This window comes from Semicossyphus pulcher, unplaced genomic scaffold, assembly GCF_022749685.1.
Source record: "Semicossyphus pulcher isolate SPU_LCO1_2020_fin unplaced genomic scaffold, fSemPul1.0.p SCAF_4, whole genome shotgun sequence".
Taxonomy (NCBI): Eukaryota; Metazoa; Chordata; class Actinopteri; order Labriformes; family Labridae; genus Semicossyphus; species Semicossyphus pulcher.
Genome location: NW_027211715.1, coordinates 24,329,144 through 24,353,131, shown reverse-complemented (window position 1 = coordinate 24,353,131; position 23,988 = coordinate 24,329,144). Strand labels below are relative to the sequence as shown.

The 23,988-nt window shown below is 39.8% G+C and overlaps 3 protein-coding genes across 4 annotated transcripts; all 3 read right to left on the bottom strand.

Annotated features, from left to right (window-relative positions):
* Nucleotides 1–500: 500 nt before the first annotated feature.
* cist1 (colon, intestine and stomach enriched 1) lies at nt 501–7,966 on the bottom strand. The gene is made up of 5 exons (XM_069680321.1): nt 7,888–7,966; nt 4,740–5,009; nt 4,467–4,643; nt 3,621–3,784; nt 501–1,281 (listed from the first exon to the last, which is right to left on the bottom strand). The coding sequence occupies exons 1-5, from the start codon at nt 7,946–7,948 to the stop codon at nt 1,237–1,239; spliced, it is 717 nt and encodes a 238-aa protein (XP_069536422.1). The 5' UTR covers nt 7,949–7,966; the 3' UTR covers nt 501–1,236.
* Nucleotides 7,967–10,332: 2,366 nt separating this feature from the next.
* LOC138607869 (mpv17-like protein 2) lies at nt 10,333–15,216 on the bottom strand. Its single transcript, XM_069680524.1, has 5 exons — nt 15,027–15,216; nt 14,455–14,616; nt 14,041–14,117; nt 10,602–10,730; nt 10,333–10,443 (listed from the first exon to the last, which is right to left on the bottom strand). Exons 1-5 carry the CDS (start codon nt 15,214–15,216, stop codon nt 10,333–10,335), a joined length of 669 nt encoding a protein of 222 aa, XP_069536625.1.
* A 1,287-nt stretch (nt 15,217–16,503) lies between these two features.
* LOC138607458 (mpv17-like protein 2) lies at nt 16,504–22,312 on the bottom strand. Of its 2 annotated transcripts, none has more exons than XM_069680070.1 (6): nt 22,220–22,312; nt 20,474–20,694; nt 19,557–19,718; nt 19,155–19,231; nt 18,459–18,587; nt 16,504–17,868 (listed from the first exon to the last, which is right to left on the bottom strand). In XM_069680070.1, exons 2-6 carry the CDS (start codon nt 20,661–20,663, stop codon nt 17,770–17,772), a joined length of 657 nt encoding a protein of 218 aa, XP_069536171.1. In that variant the 5' UTR covers nt 20,664–20,694; nt 22,220–22,312; the 3' UTR covers nt 16,504–17,769. The 2 variants fall into 2 exon arrangements, with proteins under 2 accessions (XP_069536171.1, XP_069536172.1); XM_069680071.1 differs by lacking the exon at nt 22,220–22,312 and adding an exon at nt 22,079–22,213.
* Between the last annotated feature and the right edge of the window lie 1,676 nt (nt 22,313–23,988).

The following is a 23,988-nucleotide window of genomic DNA, read 5'->3' as shown; positions in this document are numbered from 1 at the left end:
GCAGTAGGTTGGCGTTGCTGCGGTCGTCCATTGTCTGGGAATTAACAAGCAGTTATAATGGAAAAAATACAAAATCCGACAAATTTAATGAGAATATTCATTTATTTTATTGTAAACATCACAATTTTGTCTTTCAAATCTCTGACAATCAAGTGTAAGTGGTTATTATTATCAGCCACATTTACAAAAACTTGGATTTACTTGGATCCCTGAGTATAAACACAATTCACTGCAGCTGAAGTGTTTAACAGCTGTGTGCATATTCATTTCATGACTGGAAGAATGCTATGTGTGTTTAAGTTGTTATTTGAGGGACCAAATTCGCAGTGCAGATACAATTAGGTAAAGGATAACGTGTCAACATTGTTTGTGATACGGAAGCCCTAAAAGGGCATAAGTTACTTCCAGTTGTTTTCTCGAGATAAATAAGTCAACATCTCGAGAAACCAGCCGGAAATTACTCATTATCGTGGGAAAACTGAGTCAATAAAATGTATGAATGCATGTCCGCTTAGGGCAATGTGAAGACTCAAATAATGACTTTATTTTTGCATCTTAAAACTGTTGGAATTCAACCACAATCTGCAGTGCAAGTCTCAGACCAGAGAGGGCAGTGTTTATATATTATATATGGCAATAAATAACACAATAAAACAATTATTTCACATACACTTGTTCATTCCAATTACAGCTATGGTTCTATGTATACATTAAACAGCCCAAAAAGCATTTGTACATGCAGTTAACTGTGATTTAACATAACTTACACTTTCATTAAATCGCAGATTTGCAAGTACGTTTATCCTCAAATCATCATGGAAACTTATAATGTGCGTTATTCTTTATTATGTCACTTGTTATGTGCAAGAGTGCAGTTATAAACTGTACGTGCTTAAAGCGACAAACTGTGCGTCACCCATTTTGAAAGCATTTACATTTGTGCATCAAAAAAAGCTCTTCTAAAAGGAAACCACAGAAGAAGAGTTAGTGCAACAGTTGACTGAGCTGAAGGGGCTAAATCAGCAGAATTAAAAGCAGCCAATTGAGCAGGTCAAAGGTCAAAGCTATGACGATTTATTTCACTGTCATTGACAAAAGTGCTATGTAAAGAATTAGGTCTGAATAGATTTATCTTTTTCTTGTCTTTGATGGTGTTATAGAATTTACTAACTACATCAAAGTCATAAATCAGACCGGACTCCTCCTGAACATCGGTGTCGGATAAAGTCTCCTCTGTCATTTTGAGTAGTGGGCGAACGGAGACTCCTCATTCACTTTGCCCTGGAGAGATGAAAGGAAATAGCAAAGGGGTTAAAATGAACAAAACATATTTATAATAACCAAACATCTATATAAAGTTGTTTTTTTTTCTTTTTCAACTTTATTTCATTCAAATTGGTGGGGGATATCCCATAATGCACTGAACTAATCTAAGGGCTGACACACAAATATTTCCAAAATACAGAAAGTTCTGGTTTCTGTTTTAATAGAAGGCCTCTTATAAAAGAGGTTTATTCAGAGTTATGGTACTGGCTGTGCCAGTCATTTATGACTTTGTCTTAACCTTTACAAAAGATCACCATAGTTTTCTGATTTAGTTTCTGCTTTGTACCGTCTCTGCGGTGTGAGTGCACAAGTTTTAAGCTTAAAGTCAGACAGATGAAAATTATGAGGGGGTAATTTTTAGGAGGACAAGCGTGTTATTGTTTGCATGCATGCTTTTAACACATGACTGTATAAAAATGTTTCATTGACACCCGAAAACGAGCTCAAATTAAGTCGGATTAATGAAATGGAAACATTTTTCTGGAGTCTCAAAGCAGAAACAGGAAATTACTTTTTTACTTAAGAGTGAGAAGAGAAAAGCAGAAATGACTGGACCAGTCAATATGTAAATGATTATTTCTGACCAAACAGTTTATTTCCCCTAAACTGTCTTTGATTAATCACCAACATTAGTTGTAGCCTCTACTTTCTCCATTTTATGAAATGTTAATGGGTTTTATACCACTGGGCCACCGTAAATATTCAAATTGATAGCAGTGTGAAGGTGTGTTTAATGCTGCTCCACATGCACGTTTTATAATAATAACAGTTTTGTATGAAGCTTAAATTTTGAATACAGCGTGAAGTCCTGTCACTTATTAAACCTGCACATTATCAGCTCATCATCGTCTGCTCAGTTTGCAAAATCAGCAGTTTTTCTGTGTTGGACCCATGTGTTGTCAGCCATGCATGGCTCATGCTGCTGCGTATGTGCGTACACACTGTCCTAATCCAACACTTTTTACAGCAGCTTAAGTCGTGTGTCAATAGTCAATAAAGGTTTACAGAGAGCTGGAGACAGTAGTTATATTCTGTAAAGTGTTTTGATTTCAACTCAGAACACAAATCTCCATGTCTGTCACATGGTGGTGACCCGAAGTGTGGTTACATTTTCACCTGAAATGACATCTAAAGACTCTGCTGACGCACTGATGGAGCGCTGATGATAAGACTTCTCTTCTGCAGAAAGTGCTTAGTCGTTACAAGCTCACACACACGCTACCCTCTTTCTGAGACTTTTTCACACAGTCAGAATCTACTCAGGCTTCCTGTTTGTGTAAAAAGGAGGTCAGCAAACCACTTTGTGCTCATTGCTGAGGACGGAAGAGGAAGAAAATGACGCATGATGGATGAAAACATTTTTTAAATGCCAGCCCTTATACACTGCCAGGGTTGATGGTTCAATTCCCTGTGGATTAAGCCACTGTACTGCAGCCAGAGTCACACCTCTTTTCATGTTTTAATCATGTTCTAAACTATCACCGGCCGCTGTCGCCCCCTGCTGGTGGAAATACTACACAACTTCCACACAGAAAGCAGAGCCTTTATATGTTCCGGCCATAACATCATTGTTTACTGTGTTATCTTCTTGATTTTGAGTCATTAAGTACATTTATTGCTTCCATCCCCACTTAAAGAGCATATGTGTCAAGTCAAACTGTAACACATTCAAGAGTTTGTCAATCAAATGGTTAGGAAAATGGCATCATATTTAAAACAGGACTGAAACTCTATGCCCAATGTAACTGCTCTGTGAGGCGGTACTAAGTTGCACCTTTACCCTGTACTTTACCCTAATGCTGACATCAGCATGCTAACATGCTCACAATGATATAGCGAGCATTCTACAGATTAGCAGGTACATGACTATGCTATACTGGTGTATAAACTTGCTAAGCTCAATGCTAGCCAGCACAAAGGTTTCGTTAGAGCTAAAAGTTAAATTATTAAATTTGTGGGTATTTGGTGAAAAACAAGAGAATTTGACTAACAGAAGTTTTGACCTGATGATGTCTGAAGATGAAAAATCAAGAAGAGATTAAAATGTGTCCTCTGGGGACCACAAATATCTTCATTTTGTCCAGCAATCTTTCTAATTCTAAAAAAATAAAAATAGGTTTTCCAGCCTGGATTGACCAACTGACCATTAGCAGCTAGCATGGCTTAAAATAAATAATCTATTTCAGTCGCATCCAAATGTGCTTAGTTTGGTAAAAATTTGCTACGATAAAGAAGTCAATAAAACTGTGGTTAAAAAACAAACTACAAAATCAGTTTCCTGTTTTCTAACTCACCATGGGAACATCTTCGAGCCTCTCAAAGTCGGACCTCGGTGATTCGATACATTTCACGGCAGCAACAACCAGCGCCAGGACGAAGACGATACAGAAGATGCAGATGACAGCCACCAGGCCAGGGTTTGCTGCCAAGTCCCCTTTATTCCACTCGCCTACAGGACCTGAGGGTGAGTTATATGAAAAAATACCTTACTTACTACTCAACAAACTGGATAAACTAGAATTCTGCTTCTGTGTAAATATGTCGGAAAGGAAAGATTTTTAAAACTGCCAGCAGAGGGAAACAGTGCAGCATGTGTTATAATCAAACACCAGCGGCAGGCATTGTTACATCCGCCATTTTGACAAATCTGTAACAAAACAAATATGAGTAGAACTAGCCACTTTCATATTCTTCCCTCATACCCTTACTCCCATACTTTTTTTTAAATACAGCTGGTTAGTTTGTGATTTCAGAGAATTTAGTTTCCTCCTAACCAGCTAGCCTCTATGCTAGCTAGCTCAGGCTAACTGGTTGCTGATACCACATTCTAAGTACCTGTTAATTTACTGTTTTTCTTGTTTAACCTTTACTCTTTTGGACCCTGTATGTGTCCACTAGATTAATTATTATCTTACTGAGTTATGAGAAGTTAATGTTGAGGTTGAATGGTAATGTTTTCCTTTTTTCTATGAGTGAAACTAAAGCCAAGCTAATTTGTATTCTGCCTTTAACCTGAACTTTAAATATGATTAGCCACACATTATTTTCTCCTTTGCACTCTTTACTATTGTACATATTGTTTAAGAGTTGTTTGGTTAGTTTAGTAGATAATTTGCCCCTTAGATTGACAGTAGTCTGACCTGGGCCTGTAGTGTTAGTAGTTGTGGCTGCAGTGATGTTTGATGTTGTTGATGCTGATGTGACTGTGGTTCCAGGGGGAACTGTCGTGTTGGACGTCTGGTTGGTCACTGCAGCCCGAGGAGGAGTGCTGGGTTGTGTGACTTTTGTCCTGTCGGGTGTTTGTGTGGAAGTCAGAGCTGTTGTAGTCGGAGGAGGAGAGCTGCTTCGTATTTCATTGGTGTTGTTGGTCGTTTGTTGTGAAATCGAGGGTGTTGGTGACGTTGACACTTTACCTGCAGTGACCGCAGCTGTAGTTGGGTTTGTTGACGTTGTAGGCTGCCTCGTGGTGGTGTTATTTTTTGTAGTGGATAAAGTGACGGTATCTTTCTTTGTCACAGTCGAGCTGGTTGGGTTTACAGCACTTGTTGGCTGTTTAGTTGGAGAGGAAGTGGTTGTGGCTGCCGAGGAAGCGGACATGGCTGCAGACGAAGTAGTCGTGGCTGCAGAGGAAGTTGTCGTGGCTGCAGAGGAAGTAGTCATGGTTGTAGGGGAAGTAGTGGTGCCTGCAGAGGAACAAACAGCATGAAAAACTTTTTTAAGATGCATAAAAAAAAAAAAACTTTTTAAGGATTTAAACAAGTTTAAGTGGTGGACAAGGACAAAAAGGTGCATGCGATGGGGCTGCAGCGTGCAGAAAGCCTGGATGACTTCATGATAAAAAAGGTAGAAACACTGCACTGAAGATTTTACTGTAAGAGACCAACCCTGTTACCCATCACTACTTTTTCTGCTTGGTGAAAAAAGAGGCAGTGAGACAAAGAAGCAAAGCTTAACTGTGGACAGACTGATTGCTTTTCTGATTGAACTGTTAAGTAGGTTTAACATTTTCTGCAGTTGGTGTTTAAGCTTAGTAGGCCAATCTTAACAGCAACTTTGTTATTGTTTAAACAGAGGCCTTCAGTTTCTGTGGCCACACCTGGTAAATGGTCTCCTATCATCACTGCTCAAGGATCATTTAATGACACCTGCTGCTGTTCTCAACCTTTTTTCAGAAATCCACAAAGACTCTTTTGCAAATAATATTTGGTTCAATGCAGAGTACTTTTTTTTTAGCATGTCACAATTGTGTGTATTTCCTAACCAAGATAGCTGGATCATTTATGTCATTAATTGTTTAAAAAAAAATGAAAGCAAAATATTATCAAACAACATTTTGTCAGAAAGTTTATAAAATGCATCAATGTACAACAAGATAGATTTTTAATTCTGGTTCCCTAAACTAATTTTTCAGTTCCAGCCTCCACTTCTTTGTTGGCTGACCGCCGGGGTCAGCCCTGCACCTGGGTCTGTATGTGACTGACTGACTGATTAACTGACTGACTGACTGACTGACTGACTGACTGACGCGACTCTCTGTCTATACGGCTCTGGATACTTTGTTCGGGGAACAGGCGGGGCTGCCCCTCCGCTGCTCGTCCGCTGTCCTCACCTACGTCTGCAGCGCGCACCTGCTTTCAAACACGTCATCGGCCTCATAAGGACAGCCACAAACTAGGTTTTGACCTAGTCTTGTTCAGTCTTGGGGCTGCACGGTGGTGCAGGGGTTAGAGCTGTCGCCTCACATCTAGAAGGTCCATAGCTTGAATCCCAGCTTGGATGAAGTGGGCCTTTCTGTGGTGGAGTTTGCATGTTCTCCCCGTGCATGTGTGGGTTGTCTCCGGGTACTCCGGCTTCCTCCCACAGTCCAAAGACATGTTAGGTTAATTGGTGACTCTAAAATTGCCTTTCGAGTGTGAGCGTCAAAGTGAAAGTGACTGACTGGTGATCAATCCAGGGTGTGACGCCGCCTCTCGCCTAATGACAGCTGGGATAGGCTCCAGACTCCCGCGACCCTGAACAGGATAAGCGGTGTGGATAATGGATGGAAACAGTCGTCACTTGCGAGAGTTTTACATTTTTACCTGACAGAGATCCAAATAGGATCAAAACATGTGATTATGTGATTATTAAATATCTATATGTTATATATTAGATGAATATTGTTAGTATTGCCTCGCACCTTCATGATGTTCACATTACTAAACCTTTACAGGCAATACACGAGGGAGGTCATCTGAGGATACACAAGGCAAAAAATAGATAAATGAAAGAGAATGGAAAATAGTTAACTGTGTTTAGCAAGTCAGCACATTTAATTGTTTGTTGTATTTTTTTACTCCCCTACATTAATATGATAACTTTAATTACTTTGCAGATTTATATTAAAACTGCAAAATCTAATTCACTAATAAATGATCATAATAAACGTATTAAGATAAGAATTTATTGATGCTCACAAGCTACCGAGCAGCAGCCCATGTAAAGCAATCAAACACACCGCAACATAAAGGGTGTGGTAGATTTAATGAATGTTACATACGCAGATCAAAGCATTAATTAAAACGTCATATGGAGAAGTTTTTAGTTTTGACAGAAGCCGTAAAAACACCTGAAGTCCGTTAAATAGCTCCAGTACAGATGCTTTGCTAAATAGGAAGACGTTGAGGAGAGACTGTTGTGTTTCAGGAGCAGGTTTGATCTTTATATCTCAACTTTAAAGCCAAAATAAAAGCAAATCTCATTAAAAGGAACCATCTACATTTTCACAACAACTGAACCATCTCCCCCTGCTGATGAAGATACTGTCTGATTTGGTCAAACAGCTTCCAAATGGACCTCGAGGTGAGATTGTTTGAAGCTCTTTTTATTGTGTCATTGATCCGTGGTTCACTTTAAGGTTCACTTTGAGGACTGTTGACTCTGTGCCTAATAAAGCAGCATTAACAGTCTGTCAGGTAATGATTTGTTTTTACTGGTGAAGACACAAACAGCTGGCGTTCAGCTGGCATTGTGTCTGTGTGTGTGCGTTAGCTGTGTTTGCAGAAGTAGCAGACACCGCTGTGGGTTTAGCTCAGGATCACGCTCACTGATTAAATATTTGCTTTCATTTCCACCCAGACGTGACCTTCCCTTTTACCTTAACTCACTCCTATGATTTAGTAAAAGCAGTTTATCTACCACTAAAATGATTTGGATAATATAAAATTTTGATTGACACGCTGACTTGTATATACGTACAGAAAAACACATGAATATATCACTTACACATAAAGGTTTCTGTGTTATACAAAGATGCATGTTTGCTAACTTTGAATGCATCCTGACCTCAGATATTGTTGTTTTAGGCATTCAAATTGTACTAAATACAACATTTCCTGCATACTGAGAAAAAACCCTGCATCACACTACCTCACACAAACTGCCCAGCCTCCCCCTCACTGCAGGAAGCTTCCAATTTGCATAACTTTGCATCTTTAGAAGACTCTGAAACAACGTTGGAGCAGATCCTCAAACAAACGATCGCATTAGTTTAACTGTAAAAAGTAAGAAATGTTGACTTACCTGCACAGAGATTCACTGCGAGCAGGGACACCAGTACAGTGAGGTGCATGGCTGCAGGCATGTTGAGAGAGGAAAGGGCTGGCGGTCATGTCGACAACTTTCAGATACACACACACATACACATACGCAGGCTACATCCTTGACAGCAGGATGTGTTGAGCGCCTGAGGAGGAGTGCTCTAAACGGTGGGTTGGTGCATATCAAATCCTTCAGGCTGGTTAGTCAATGTTTGAACACGGCTCTGTATTTGCTTATAGCAACAGCTGAAGCTTTCTGACACTGAGAGCATTAACATGATGATCCACGTTTTACTAAGTCAGTCCTATTTCACTTTGGCGATTCTAAACACTCATTGACTGTCCCTCAAGCTCCTTCCTGCTGCACCGAAAGTGATGTTTAACTTCAACACGTCACTTTTGTTCAGTCCTGTTATATTCAGTTCAACATACTGTTATCGACTCTATACAGTCCTTTTATGAGTCAGTTCCTAATGCATTTTATGTTTTATATTCAGCACTCTGAGCAGCACAACACTTACATTTACCAGCTTGTATTTTACCTTGCAAAGTGTTGCACATTTTAAATACTTCTCATCAAGTGGCACTTTTTGCTGCACGCAAGTATGACAATAAGGTTGACATGAACTAATACGTATCATCCAAATGAACTTTTTTTCTGTAAGTATTTCAGGTAATAAAATATTACATTGTCTTGCAACAGCAGAGCTAGCAGAGCTATTCAAAAATTCAAACACACATTTAAAGCTACAATGACGTTCCTCCATGGTGTAACAGAACAAACAGATTAATATAATAACATAACTATTATGTTATAATAATATAATTATAATTAATACAACTATCATTTCTCAGGAAGACTGACAGCAACAAAATGTACACCGTAATTGTAATGTTGAATGTTTGAAGTTATGAAACATAATGTAAGAAAGTCATTTATTATGTATTAAGTCATTTATTTAATGTAATGTAAGAAAGTAATGTTTGTCATTGTAGTGTTCAAAGTTATAAGCTGCTACAACAATGTAATTTCCCTTCTGGTTTAAAGAAAGTACTCTATCTATATATGCAATGCAAAAAAACGGATTCTCCTCGATATTTAACAGTTAGAAAAAAAAGTTAGATTAAAAGTCAAATGGAGGAAATAAGCTCATCAGAATTCTTATATGCTTTAACACTGAAAACGGCTCCTTTGTTTAAAGATTCTGACCGACAAAGATGAAGAAGACACAATATTGTGAGTCTGTAGTGTTTACTCTCTGCTGCTCCAAAATGTGTTGTTTCAATTGAAAATTAAAGACTACCATATGTTTGGGATCAAACTAGATTTATTGACATACAAAAAGTCATCACATACTCTAAAAACTCTTGTTGCCACGTCTGTTTTAACCCTCCTGTCGTGTTCGTTTCTCCCTCCTTACTTTGGCGTTCCCGGTCTGTTTTAACTGCTCTCACATTAACACAAAAACAATTAATCATCACCCAATTTTATCTAATACCTTTTTAAGCTGTAAACAATGTCTCAGATTAGTGGTTAACATGAATAACTGCTGTGAATATACAAAGAATAGACATTGAAAATGTATTCCAAAATCCATCGATATTGTCTTCCATTTCATCCTCATCCTCCTCTATCTCTGGTTAATAAATAGTTCAGTCTGAAATGTGTGGTTCGCGTGGGGGGATGTGTGGATGTGAACGGGGACGTGTTCCATCCGATGGATGAACATAATCTAGTGATAACCATTCATTTCCTTTGGGGGTCATTTTTGACTGGGAACACCAGAGGTGTTACGAAGTCGACTAAACAACTCAAAATTCAGTGAAAGTGGTGATCAGCAATTTTATATGTCCAAATGCCTAGTGTGGAAGATATCATCAGACCTTGAGGCACTCAGATGTAAAACACAAGATTTATGATAGATGAAAGTTGTAAATCGGGCAGATTTGACCCGAACACGACAGAAGGGTTAAGTTAGTTAGAATTAAACAGATGCTAAACTTAAACACAGTAAAACAAAAACAATTCATGAGTGTTCAGAATGTCTCTATGATGTATGCTTGTTTTAAAGTTCTTTTAAAGTTATACACACATTATGCTAACGAGTATCCTCTTGAGGTTCCATGATTTGGAAATACAATAGTCCTCGTATTGAGTGAGAGTCTATACAGCGGTTGTTCAGTGAAGCTGCTTCAAATCAATAATTTTGCAATCATGTCAAACCAGTAACATGAGAATGCTGTAGAAATAATAGGAATGTCCCTCTGTGAGACTTTGAAAAGTTTAAATCTTTGGATGCTAAGACAAAAGGACGAGTTTCCCACCCAACACTGGGACCTGTATTAAGGTACCATGCTGAACATCGTGTTAGCAGCAGCAGTTAGCCTTGTGCTAAAAAAACAAACCACTACAATCAGAGGTTTAGCATCACTGGCAGTGAAGCTTTTTCTCCTCCAGAGGTTTGGACGCTGGGAGCGCTTCCTGCTGTACGTCCACATCACTGCTGTCTGATGTCACCGCAATGGGTCGGCTGTCATCCTGAGAACACGATAGGAACCGAAACACACACAATATATAATTCATATCATCCTCTAATCCAAGCGTCCATAAGACATATAAATGTTAAAAACAATCACACAACACACTCTCTTCATTAAATATGTGACGACTGTAAATCTCCCGTGTGGTGGACTCACTCTGTGTTTGATGTAGGACATGTAGGTGTCCCATCCTAAGCTGATAACGTTCACATACATGACGCGGAATTTGGGTGACAGGAAGTAGAAGCTGATCATCTGAGAGGCAGGCCAAACACACCAGTCCGCCTGTTGTGAAGAACAAACTGATTAGCATAAACAAACCTGGATAGATTATCTAGTACAAACATAGTAAAAACTGTGAATAGAGGGGTGAAGTGTCCTCTGCACACTGAGCAGGCTGGGAAATCAACACAGGGCACGAGCGAAAAGCTCACAGATGACTATTCTGACCACAATTTCAAAACAACACAAAGAAACACAGTGTGACGCTGCTCCTTTTAAGAAGTTCAAGATTTAACAACCACGCTATCTGCTTTGTGAGTCCGCAGCCTAAAGCAGTACTTTAAGCTTAACGCAAACATCAACTAATTACATACTCACAATGACAATGCTTGAATGGTGATCAAGTTAAAATGTATACTAGGTTCACCATCTCCGTTTAGGATGTACACATGCTAACAGAGATTGATTGGATGGTCATTAGTTAGCCAGCACCTCACAAAGAACAAGAAAACATCTCCCCCTGGAACCAGAAGGAAAGCTCACCAGCAAGCACCCGGTTCTTTGTAAGACAGGCAAAGGGCAAAGGCTGTGATCTAGGTGTGCTGACCATAGGCATTGTAGACTGGTCGTACTAACTCTATATAGTTGGAGTCACCTTGGGTTTACCAAATTACTTGAGAGGGTCTGGACTCTCTCCTTTTCTTGAGTTGCACAGGCAGGTGTGGGGATACTCTGCCCCCAGCTGAGCACTGCTGTGTTCTAGTTCATACAGAGGAACAAGAGGGTTGCCTCTCTGCGACTCAAGTGGTAGAGAGGAAGTCTCTGTTGGCTGTTGTTTTTGCGGAAGCACATAACAGCAGTTCTGGTTACCCTTGGAGTCTCAAGGTGGTATCTGACTGGGACTTCATCAATGAGAAAGGGGAGGGGGCAATGATTGGGAAAATGCCAAGCCTGATCTTAAACTGAAAGCTGTTTTGTCAATGGACTTCTGTGCTAGTCGTGGATTAGCCATCATAAACACCAGATTCAAGACACACCAAGACCCTCAGCCAAAGATAAATGGACTCTATGGTTTAATCATCAGATCTGCAGCTATTTCAGCCAAGTGTCAGCTGATCACCTCCAGTGGGTTGAGTATAATCAGATGGTGGGGGAGGCATCCAGACGGACATAGTAAACGCAAACATTTAGGGAACTGCTGAGGCCCTTCTGGGGACCCATTGTTGAGTGATGAAAAGAGCAATCCAAAGATCTTATGACCACCAAATCCTCTGTTAAGGAGGCACAGTTTGGAGACTCATGGGAAGCCTCACCCATATCCCCAACAGATTTCTCTAAGGTAGTCAAGAAGCTCCTCAGCAGCAGTGCCAGGTGTGGATAAGAATCGGCCTGCGGGGCTGAAGGCTCTGGATGTTTTGGGGCTATCTTGGTTGGCATGTCTCTACTGTATCGCATGGAGTACAAGGACACTAATGTTAGGTGTCAGACTAGGCAGGTCGCTTGGGATGTGCTCCAATTTCAAGGTATCTTCCTTCTCAGCCTACCCAGGAAAGTTTATCTCAGGCTGAAAGGAGGCTCCAACTGATTGCCAAATTTCAAATACGGGAGTAGCAATATGAAGGCTTAATATTCCAGTCCTTATATAACCAAACTGAGGGCTGTGTCGGCACAAAGTAAACATGTTTTCAATGGGTGTTGGCCTCTGCCAAGGTTTAATTGTGGTTATCATGGACAGGATCTCAAGGAGGAGGAGGTGCGGCGAGATGATGTGGTTCGGACGGCCTCATCAAACTGTGCTTCCCAGGAGGGGTGGTTTGTAACTGAGTGTGAAGCCATCAGGATGAGAGTCAGAACCAGAAGTCTGAAGCCTTGATTCCCTGCTGAAAAATGGTTGAACACTCCATCTGGTTTGGGAGTAAGTTACTCCCGCAAGGAGTTCTTGTACCTCGGTCTTAAGGTCTGTTTACAAGAACGGCTTAAAAATCTCTTGCAAACAGATCCTGTGAACAGTTTCTCTATTCAAGTTTTTAATTTGAGGCAGACTCTCAATAAGGTTCGGTTTGTAGAAGATCATTAATAGCATGGCAGGCATGATGGTGCGGTGTCAGCAGTAATGTGATGTGTGTTGTACTGGAGATTATGATGAAGAGGAGGCTGAGCCAAAAGTCAGTTCAGTATTCCAACTGAGTTACATTGCATCTCTCACGAGTTTTGGGTTTGTCAATAGTCAAGTCAAGTCAATTTATTTATTGGGTTGGGCCTAAAAGAATGAGATCATGGGAACAGGTGTCAGAAATGCGCTCTAGATCTGCTGCTCTTCTGCATAGAAAGGAGCCAGTTGAGGTAGTCAAGGCATGTAATCAGGATGTCCCCTGCAGGGGTCGACAATGAGCACAATTTTTTGGTATTATTTTAACGTCCAATTTTGTTTCTCTGTAAGGGTTCTTATTAATGAATATGTGTTCAATTGCGAAACTATTATAAACTCATAAAAATAGACCAAAATAATGATATGGGTATAAAGAGGCTTCTTTTACCACTCTTGGTTCAGCAACTCTGACACCCGCATGAATAAGTAGTAATAGATTGATTGAGTATGGTCCCTACCATTACTGACGCTGTTCAAATGTATGTTTAATTAGTGTGTTCTACAATGACAGCTGATCTGTCGCGAGTGCAGCGAGTAGCGTGTAACGTGTTGTTGACAGCAGTCGCCAAAGAGCCTACAGTGATGCTGACATCGGACCGAGATTACTGCGGGGTTCTGCGTAGAAAGTAATTAGTCCCGTTCATCAGAACTGTGAATCTCGGGAGGGCTACTATATTGTCTACATTGTGGGCTTGTAGAGCCTACTGGCACACCGGGCCAGTTAAATAGTTAATCTACTGGCCCGGGGGGTTACAAACATACCGTCGGGACACCGGGCCAGTGCTTATGTCGAGCCCTGCCCCTGGATGCCCTACTTTTGAGGTTTTCTAGGCACGTTCAACTGGAAGTAGACCCCCAAGTAGACCAAGAAGACAGTGGAGGGACCCCCAAGAGGGGATGAAAAATGTTGCTTGCGAGGGACCTTCCTTAAACTGCTGCTCTTGCAACCGAGGCATCGAGGACTACAACCTCTGTACATGGGCCTTGTGACTTAACCGCTGAGCTAGACCTGTGCTCAGCTTTTTCTCCTTGTTCTTTAAATGAATACCAAACGACACAACCCGACATAATACAGTCATGCTCAGTTAAGTTAAAGTTACAAAGTCAACTTCTCTCATCTGATTAACAACAAAGAACTTTGGTTGAAGTGAATGATAATGTGAGTACATGCACACTGATCTGCTGCTCCAGATCTTCAGGTCAGACTCAGACAGGTGTACTTGCCATATAAAATTCCCAGAACTTCTCTTTAAACTCCTCCCATCCCTCGGATAAAGAGTGTCCCTCCATGATATCCATACCTGCAATAAAGAGAGTTGTCAGTCAGATGTGCGTCATTGCAACGTTTCATAAACACCTACTTTAGATAAGGTCGGGGGCTGGAGGAGAAAAACAAATGTCACTCAAGTTTATCTCCTTACAGATGACCTTTGAACTCCATCCACCTCTTATACATATGCTGTCTTTTGTCTTACCTCATTCATGTCAATGAGTATGACCTTTGACTGTATGTGTGTGTCATATACTGTAGAAACTGCATTTGGGCAAACACCCTGATTAATGTTCAAGTGTGAATGTGTGAACCAGGGGAGAGAAGACCGGCTGCTTACTGCCAATAAACTCTGTAATTCTTCTCACCTATAAAATACCATAAGGCCAATATAGGTGAGGCAAACATCTGGTCCAACAGAACCTTCTTGCAGACTGTGTTGAGAGCTTTCCCAACAAACTTTCTGTCTATCCAGCTGTACCAGTAGTGCATCGGAGGACCCATGGAGCAGCCGGACACAAACATGCGACCTTAAATGAGAAAGAAATAATGGCAATGAGTCAGTCATAACACGTTTACCACATTGCACTAATTTCAAAGACCATGTTTCATTCTTTACTTAGAGATAAAGACTTCATTCAGCTTTCTTGGCTTTTTTAGCATGTCTGTCTGTATGTGTTGTATTGTTCCATTTATCTGCACAAAACCAAACATATTAATCCATCTCCAATCAACAAGAATCCAGTAATGAGGTTGTGCAGAAGTTGAGAGCAGATCATGATGCAGCTGTTGCAGATATCATTTATCTTCATCCGAGCCGAATTCAAATAAGAGTTTCAGTTATAAGTGAAAGTTTGATCTATCACTGCAGGAATGATTGTTTCTTATACATTCCCTGTTCTGAAAAGTAAATGAGACAGCACTCTGCTCCGTCCCTCACCTGTCCTCTTCCAGTCGTAGGCTCTGCCCGGCTCCTTGTGCCTCTCCCAGTTCTGCTGCACACAGTCTCCCAGTGCCAGCAGGCCTCCTCCACTCACGGTGTTGGTGATTAGAAGGTATCTGCTCTTGAATAACGTCTGCCAGGAGAACCGTATCCCCACCATGAACTGTTTACCTGCCCGGGGAAGCATGATGTTTAGTCCTCAGTGAGAGCACTCTCATCTGCCAGAGAAAAACAGCTTTCTTTGCAAAAAGAACCTTTTTTCTTTTGGACCGTGAAGGTTATTTAGAAATGTTTACCATACACCTGCTTATGTATGAATAGTCTACAAGAAGGCTGAATAAGTTACCCAATGAGAGGTGTGAGACATTGAAGCCACACCTCGAACAAAGTGGTCTCAAAATAAACACAAACTATAAAATAAAACAAACATCTCACAGTCCCAAAGCATCATTGAACGCTCCGGCCTCCTGCACACATCCACTGGCTCCCCTCAGGGCCATGTCCTCTCACTATTCATCCTGTGTACAGATGACTGCAGAAGCATGTGTGATGGTGTGACAGGTCTGCTTGGAGCTGAATCTCAATAAGACCAGTGAAGATGGACTTCACTTCAGGCATGGAGTAGGTAGACCTGCAGCCGTATTTGATGGGAAACTATTTGAAGCTGAACACAAATAGGAGTACAAATATCTCAGCACTACCATTGAGGGACATTTTAAAGCACACTCCATTCTACAACAGGACCTCAAAATAGACTGGTTAAAAAGATGGACGTGACAGCTCCCTAAAAGTGACGCCAAAACATCTCTATCGCCCCCTGCTGACTGGCTGCAGTATAGCTCATAAAGCCCGCCTCCTCCATGTTAACAGATGGGACATATAAAATCAAAATACACTTCAACTATGGTCTCTGTCTATATAATAACCAGTTTAAAGCTTCTCAGAGTATGTTTAAAGCTTTAAATGGTCACACAAGTTTGAACTATGAAACATGTGTTCAGCCTTTTTTCTATCCTTGATCTGCACTGATCCTTTTTCACAAAATATTCTGAGTTACTTAGACAACTTACACTTCTCAAACATAATCTAAATGTAAAAAATAAAATAAGATTGTTCCTATTAAAGCATATGACTTAGTTTTTGAGTTTTCTGCTTCAAAGCACTAAGAGAGTCCTTTACCTGTCCTTTTGTGTTGAGTCATTTCACCTCTTGTATGCTTGACGAACACGATTCATAGTTCCTCTGTTTCTCTAGTTGTTTTTAATTATGTAAAGTGACTTTGAGTACCATGAAAAGCGCTATACAAATAAAATGTATTATTATTATTAAAACACAAATGTAGGGACTTTTCAAACAGACACTGAATTAACACAAATTACACATTAATATGTTTAGCAATAGTTTAGTAATAGTTTTTGATGCTTGCCATGAAAACTTTTGCAGATACAACCTATATGTTTCTGCAGGCCAGGACATATATTATGTTATTTATAACAACTCATAAAGAATTAATAGTAAACGTCATCTTCACATGCAGCACACAATAATCTGTTCACTCTATGCTTGTCAAAACTGTATTCCCGCAGCAGAACACTGAAGACTACAATATGTTTTTCATCTAACAGAAAGTGTAACGACAACGCACTATGAAGGTCATCACATACTTTGGAAACAACATTTGTTATATTTAATATCATTTGGCAAATTTCATGTCATTAAAAATTCTCCTGAAACTGAAATTCAACAGTAAAATAAATACAACTCATCAGCATTGAAAACTGTTAAAGACCTTTATGGCTTCTGATTCTTTTAAAGTTCTTCTCAAACATCGCAGCACACTAAGGATACATTATATATGAGCACAGTAGCAGCACTACAGAACAAGTCAACAGAACTTAAAAAATATATACAGTATACATATTGCTTCTTTCATGTTGACTATTTTTTCTATTATCACAATAAAGCGATTAATCACCTAACATGCCATAACTAAAAGACATCATACATATCTTAGCTGCTAAAGATATAAACCACAGTATATCAGGTCAAATTTACAGTCACTAGTGTTGAAAATAACTTCACATCTTCAATATATCAGGAATAAAGTTGCTGAGGATTCAGTTTGATATGATGAAAAAATAGAGGATCTCATATTTCATACGAGCGACAATCATGCGGTTATTTAACAGGTACAAATGATGGACTGAAGACAAAGCATTTGGCATGTAAAGCGTAACACTGCTCTACATAATAAGGCAAATATTATACTGGTTAATATATTATTAAAACAACAGCAGCCATCAGTGAAGCTGTTTCACAATGATGATCGTTATTTCATGTGGAACCACAAACAAACATTGGCACAGGAATGAAGGAATGCCACTCTGTAGCATTTTGTACAGTGCAATCTTTGGATCCAGCAACACAAAAAAACATGATGTATGTTTAGAAGTTTTTGAAATAAACGGTCCCTTAAGTTTTAACCACTACCATCAGATGGAGTCGCATGAGCGGCAGTGAGACAGCTTTTAATCCCTGAATGCTCCTGAAGGGACTGTGCATCAGTCAGACATAAATAAAACAAACTCCACAGAGACATTCAAACTCTACAGACTTTAAAAAGAAAAGTGTTCCAGCACTTCAACCTAAACATCCACAAATCCTCTGAGTTCAACATACGTTTGAAGAGATTGAAACAGCAACATCTTCTGCCTCTGAGCTTTACCATTAAGCATGAACTCTAAGCTTTCTCCTCCAGGGGTTTGGACGCTGGGAGCGCTTCCTGCTGTACGTCATCATCACTGCCGTCTGAAACCACTGCAGCGGGGGGGCTGTCAACCTGTGAACACAACAGAACCCAAAACACACATCAGTGTAATCAATATCACTTTATTTCTTAACTATGAGCATGTAGGAAACTCAAAGCAAACACAAGTAGAGAACTGGTGGAGAGTTTTGACATATACTATGTAGCAGAAACATTTTAAAGGGCACACATCAGGCTCATTTCCAGCTCTATATTTTCAATCTGTGACTCCACTGGAGCAGCTTTGCATGATTTACAATTGAAAAAACTCTTGTTTTATGTCACACTGGCCCTCTATGCAGACCCTCACTTCAGCCTCTGTCTAAAACAAGCTGTTTCAGCCGCTGTCTCTTTAGGCCCCGCCTCCCTAGAAGCACACTTTTGTCTGATTGGCCAGCTTTTCGTAAGCCTGACGAGAGACACCACCTCCTCCTCTGTGGCTGAGTCATGGCGGTTCAGTCTGATATTATTTGTTTATATGAGTTTCATTGTAAACGACATATCAAAAACACACAGAAGGCCCACAGTGCAAACAACTATATCTGGTCATATAATCGCTACAAATTCTCTTCAAGACGATACAAAACTAAATGCCTCTTTGATAACCTGTGTGCCTGACTTACTCTGTGTTTGAGGTAAGACAGGTAGGTGTCCCAGCCTAAGGTGATAAAGTTCATGTACAAGACGCGGAATTTGGGCGACAGGAAGTAGAAGTTGATCATCTGAGCGGCAGGCCAAACACACCAGTCCGCCTGTTGAGAAGAACAACACAGATTATCATAAACAAATCAAGAAAGATTACTCAGCTCAAACATCTCCAGGAAAAAGTGAGAGGACAATGTAAGTCATCCTCAAGAGATTATGATGTTTAAGAGAGTTGTAACAACATGATGATATCTAAACAAACGTGTCCTAATTTTACTGTCTTTAGGTTTGTGCCCTGGATGATGCATTAAAACCTTCTTCTGAATCCTATGTAGTATATTATTAAGTTATTTGAATGAAATGGTGTCTAGTTTTGTCTGCTTAATTTGTTCAGGAGACAACAATGACTTGAGCTTTCGGGACAGGAAATAACTGCACATATGTGGTCTTAAAACACAAAGAATTATGGGTAGAATGTAGATTATCTAAACTGATGTTCAAACTGAAAAGCTGAATGAATCCTTGTGTTTGACATGAGCAGCAAATAACACAAGCACAAAGAACTCAGTGCTGTTTGTTTAAGTTAAAGCTACAAATGCAAATTAGAATAATGACCCTTTGATGTCATGAGTTATAGGGTGATCTGTAGGTCAGAATCTGACAGGTGTACTTGCCTTATAAAGTTCCCAGAACTTGTCTTTGAACTCCTCCCATGCCGCGGGTAAAGAGTGTCCCTCCATGACATCCATACCTGCAATAAACAGAGTTGTCTGTCAGATGTGCGTCAGCTCCACGCTTCATCAAAACAAACTTAAGATAAGGTCAGACACTGGAGGAGTGTCAAAGTCTTAAACTTACAGTCAGTAAGTTTATCTCTTTATAGGTGACCTTTGAACTCCATTCCCCTCTGCTTTGACATACCTTTTTTTTCTTACCTCATTGAAATCTTTAAGTATGACCTTAGACTCTTTACACTCTGTCTTATGTGTGTCTGCATTTGAACTTACACACTGATAAACGTTGAGACGTGTACGTTTGCACTACAGGAGGAGAAAACAATCAAATATTCTTCTCACCTATAAAATACCACAACGCCATTGTTGGTGAGGCGACCAGCTGGTCCACCAGAACCTTCTTGCCCACTGTTTTCAGAGCATTGCCCACATACACTCTGTCCAGCCAGCCATACCAGTAGTGCATCATAGGACCCAGGGAGCAGCCCACCAGAAACATGTGACCTTTGGGGGGGAAAAGACAGAACTAACATTAATGTCATTGAAAATGAGACACATGCACATAACTTCTCCGAAAAACAAAACAAAATGTATATATTTTATTGACTCCTAGTGACTTTTTTTGAAACTTATTTTGTATAATGGTCCTGCTTATTGCATAATATTTTTGTACCTTGTTTTATATCTTGAATGTCTGATTGCTTACTTTCCAGTGAATGTTGCATCATTCATTCTTTTTTAAAACAGTTATGTCCACTATTTGCTGTTCTATACTGCACAGATTAATGACTTTAAATTCTCTTTTTTCTCTTCTGCTTACTACCAAAATACAAGGGATTCAACAAAAGCCAAATCATGCCATATCCTGTTGTTCAAAGCAAGGCTTTTGACCAAATTAATTGGCAACAAGTCACACGCTTTGTTCAAATTCTGCTGAGCAAGACCCTATATAAATCCCTCAGGACATCATTTTGCAGCAATAGAGAGCCATCCAGATACTGACGCAGCCATTGCAGATAATGTAATCATTATTTGGACCAAATTCAAGTAAAAGATTTAGGCCAGTTGCATTGAGATCAAATTTCTTACTGCAGAAAATGGCGATCCTTACAGAAACATGTACATGCACACATACAGCTACATGCCTAGCTCAGTATATTTCACTAAACCTGAAACCAGTCCTCAGTCCTGAGTGGAGCGAGCCACCAGCACCTCTGTAAATACATCCCCTTGGCTACAGTTTACTTTCTCTCTCTCACCTGTCCTTTTCCAGTTGTGGACTCTGCCTGGCTCCTTGCGGCTCTCCCGGCTCTGCTGCAGGATATCCCCCAGCGCCAGCATGCCTCCTGCACTTAGCGTGTTCGTGACCAGCAGGTTCCGGCCCTGGAAAAACGGCCGCCAGAAGAACCGTATCCGGACCATAAACTCTTTACCCCCCCGTGGAAGCATGATGATTGGACTGCAGATAGAGTACTGTCATCTGCAGGAGAAAAACAGCCGTTTCTGTTAATAACAAATTTATGCAAATTATAGGCTTCCCTTTAAGCTTCAGGGCGATCTACTGAATGTGTAAGATCAACAGCTCTTCATTCTAGAGGCTGTGTAAATAATAAAACAGGGCTGAATCTTTATTAGATATTTAATGAAAGCCAGAGTCGTAAATGGCAACACCACAAATACAGAGGTTTGATAATTAAAGTACACAACAAAATAAAACAGAAGGTACAACTTCAAAAGATTAAGATTATTTAGGGTACTTAAAGCTGCTAATACGGTTATAAGATACTAAATCCTTATGAAAATGTTTAGAAAGAGCACAAAGGAAGCACTTCATTCATTCAAAGGTTTTTAGAATTTGAATTTTTAAAGCCTTTTTTCTTTCCTTTTACAATTTCTACCATCCCCTTTAAGACCCATGTTACATGATCAATACAAAAAAAAAAAATGTTATGACCGATTGGCAATATACTACAGAAGATCATTGTATGGTATAGATAGCTAGATGTACTTTCTTGATCGCGAACTGTGAAATTGTGGCATTACAGGAGCAGGTTATCAAAGCAAATACAGCACAGGAGAAAATTAATACACGGTAAAAATAATCCTAACACAAGAATAAAGGAATGATAAATAATAACCTCAACTATATCAATCTAAAACATAAACTACATCTAACTAAACTCAATGTAAACAAACATTACAGGGAGGTAGAGGTGTTAATGTGCCATACAGTCCTCAGAGTCGTAAATGTGCAATTAAAGTGTGTAGGATGTTAATGTGCAGATACAGTGATTCAAGGTGTTAATAAGCCATTAGTGTACAGAGATGTTAATGTGCAAATACACTGAAGAAGTCGTACTGCATGTTCAAAATGAATCATGTGCAAGGTTTAGCAGTAAAATGAATCGTGCAAATTTTAGTAGGAGCAGAACAGAGTGCAGTTTGAATGAGACAGAGACATCAGGATGAGAGTTCCCTGCTCGACAGAGGTGAGCTGTTGTACAGAGTTAAAGTATCTTTACTCTCTCTTGAATGTGATAAAACTATTTGTATTAATAATCTCGCCTGTGACTGAATCAATACAGATTTTTGGTGTGATTTCCAGTCAGTCTCACGTCATACAGAAACTGATGAAATGATTTAAGGTTCAAAGGTCATGTCACATTCACTGACCAGCTCCAGGACCCGTTGCTACTGTAGCTAGCCGTTAGCTAGTTAGCCGGCTGCCTAGCTTTTTTAAAACCAGGATTTACAGCTCGGCTGCCTCTATGATGTTGCCGGAGAAACTGAGACAACTAGATACTTTGCCGTATTCTGTCAACAATGCTCTCTCTGCTTCCCGGTAAAAGCCACATGCTACATACCGATGACAGTAGAGTCTGAACCGGTGTTGAGTCGATTTCCCTTTACCGTCCTTAACATGACCCCATCATGCTAGCTGTGCTTTTGCAAAATATTACCAGAGACGGCTGAGAAAGTTGTAGAAATCTTTGACACATCCTTACCTGAGCCCTTAACACAATTACGGAGGAGAACAACTGTTATTACTGAAGGAAAGCAGTATCTGAACGACTAAAGCAAACTAAAGTTCGACACCAGACCGGTTTTACAGAGAATAACTGAATGTTTGAGCGTCACCTGCTGGTCTGGAGGTAAAGTTGTCAGTACAGGTGATCACAGAATTGATATAACGGTCTTTATAATAACGTTTCATCCACGGCTCACGCAATCGCTCTTCTTCTTCTTCTTCTTCTTCTTCTTCTTCTTCTAAGTAGTTATGACAATTAATGTATTTTGCCACCTACTGGACTGGAGTGTGGAGCAGTAAATTGGTAGGGCAAAACGAAATTCTCTCTTCCTGTTAGTCTAAAGTTACAATTTAGAAGATTGCAAGCTTTCTGTCTTATCTTTTCTTGCAGATTTCTCATTGCTGTACCTCAACACATTTCTTTGTCAAATGTGTTGCAATCTATTAATACATGTTGACAGTTTTCAGTTTATTATATGGTGCTTGCCTATTTCGTGGAGTGTTTGATTTATTTCCCATTCTTATCTCCTCCTTAGGGCTACTGCTCAGTATACCACTAACACCTATATGTTTTTTACTATAAAGATGTCTTCCCGTGTTCCTTAAGTCCCAGTTTTCACATCCTCCACAGGGTATTTTGTTGCTCACTGTTTTATGGTCCCCTACTGAAGAATATCTAATCCCCTGAGACACATTAACTCTCTGCCTATTGTGCAGCTTTCTTGCTGACTTTGCACCCTCGATTAGCTCAGCTCCTTTCCTCCACAGTTAAAGTCCAGCTCTTTCTCTGCATTTCCCGTACTCATGCTGGCCTGCACACCTAACACATCTTTGCTTGCCTTTGCAGGTTGCTAGTATGTAACCATATTTTTGGCAACTGAAACATCCCAGTGCTGGAGAACATCGTCCCTCCCCCCACCTACTTCATTCCCTCCCCTCTCACTTCGTCATTTTGTCATCTCCCCCTGCCATCTCCTGTCCAGACAAGTTAATGTCAGTAATGAAAAAAAACAACACTCAGATATTTTCTTTTCTCTATTGCCAAAGTTATGTTAACCTTAGCAAAACTACTTAAAACACTGTCACCCAGCCTTGTAAAATAAGGAGACACCTACGACATAGACGGAGCCTTTGGGTATTTGAAACATTAATGAAACATGGGATCAGGTCGTCAGAGGAATCACAACTCCATACTGACACCTACTGTTGTGGAATGGCATAGCAGGAAATATAAGAAGGACAACCTGAAAATACTTAAATTGTAACATGTTTTCGTTTTTAGTTAACACAATCAAAAATTACTATTATGTATACATGAAGTCACAGGTCTGCTATGAATATTGATTAAAAAAAACAACTCATAAAAATCACCTTTTTTGTGAACAGATTTAATGTAAATCAAAAGTACTTTAATGTAAAAAATACTCTTATAAACCTATTTGCTTATTTTATAAGCTCGTATGTTTCTGTGTACAGACTAAATAAGAAGTATACAATTGTAACTCTCTGATTAATATAGATGAGGAAAAGCTTCTATAGCATAACATAAACAATTTACTTACATCCAACCACTGCAATACTGTGTTTATCAAGTAATGTACTTGGTGTTTATTTTTAACCCGGTATTGTAGCAGAAGCTAAAGTATTCCCTTAATATTGATGTATTTTTAGTGATATATTTACAACCATATAAACCATCATAATGCCTCTGTCAGTGATCTGGTGGAAATGGCAGTAGTGGTTACT

Bases quoted from the DNA above. Each gene is read 5' to 3' on its own strand.
- cist1 (XM_069680321.1), bottom strand. From the start codon at position 7,948: ATGCCTGCAGCCATGCACCTCACTGTACTGGTGTCCCTGCTCGCAGTG. The intron at 4,644-4,739 runs GTAAAGTGTCAA...CGACTACAACAG, and splicing joins TACAGCTGCGGTCACTGCAG to CTCTGACTTCCACACAAACA. The intron at 1,282-3,620 runs GTGAGTTAGAAA...TCATCTCTCCAG, and splicing joins GGCTCGAAGATGTTCCCATG to GGCAAAGTGAATGAGGAGTC.
- LOC138607869 (XM_069680524.1), bottom strand. From the start codon at position 15,216: ATGCTTCCCCGGGCAGGTAAACAGTTCATGGTGGGGATACGGTTCTCC. The intron at 10,731-14,040 runs GCAAGTACACCT...TCTTCACAACAG, and splicing joins AGTTCTGGGAATTTTATATG to GCGGACTGGTGTGTTTGGCC. The intron at 10,444-10,601 runs GTGAGTCCACCA...TCGTGTTCTCAG, and splicing joins TGTCCTACATCAAACACAGA to GATGACAGCCGACCCATTGC.
- LOC138607458 (XM_069680070.1), bottom strand. From the start codon at position 20,663: ATGCTTCCACGGGGGGGTAAAGAGTTTATGGTCCGGATACGGTTCTTC. The intron at 19,719-20,473 runs GTGAGAGAGAGA...TCCCCCCCAAAG, and splicing joins CCACAACTGGAAAAGGACAG to GTCACATGTTTCTGGTGGGC. The intron at 18,588-19,154 runs GCAAGTACACCT...TCTTCTCAACAG, and splicing joins AGTTCTGGGAACTTTATAAG to GCGGACTGGTGTGTTTGGCC.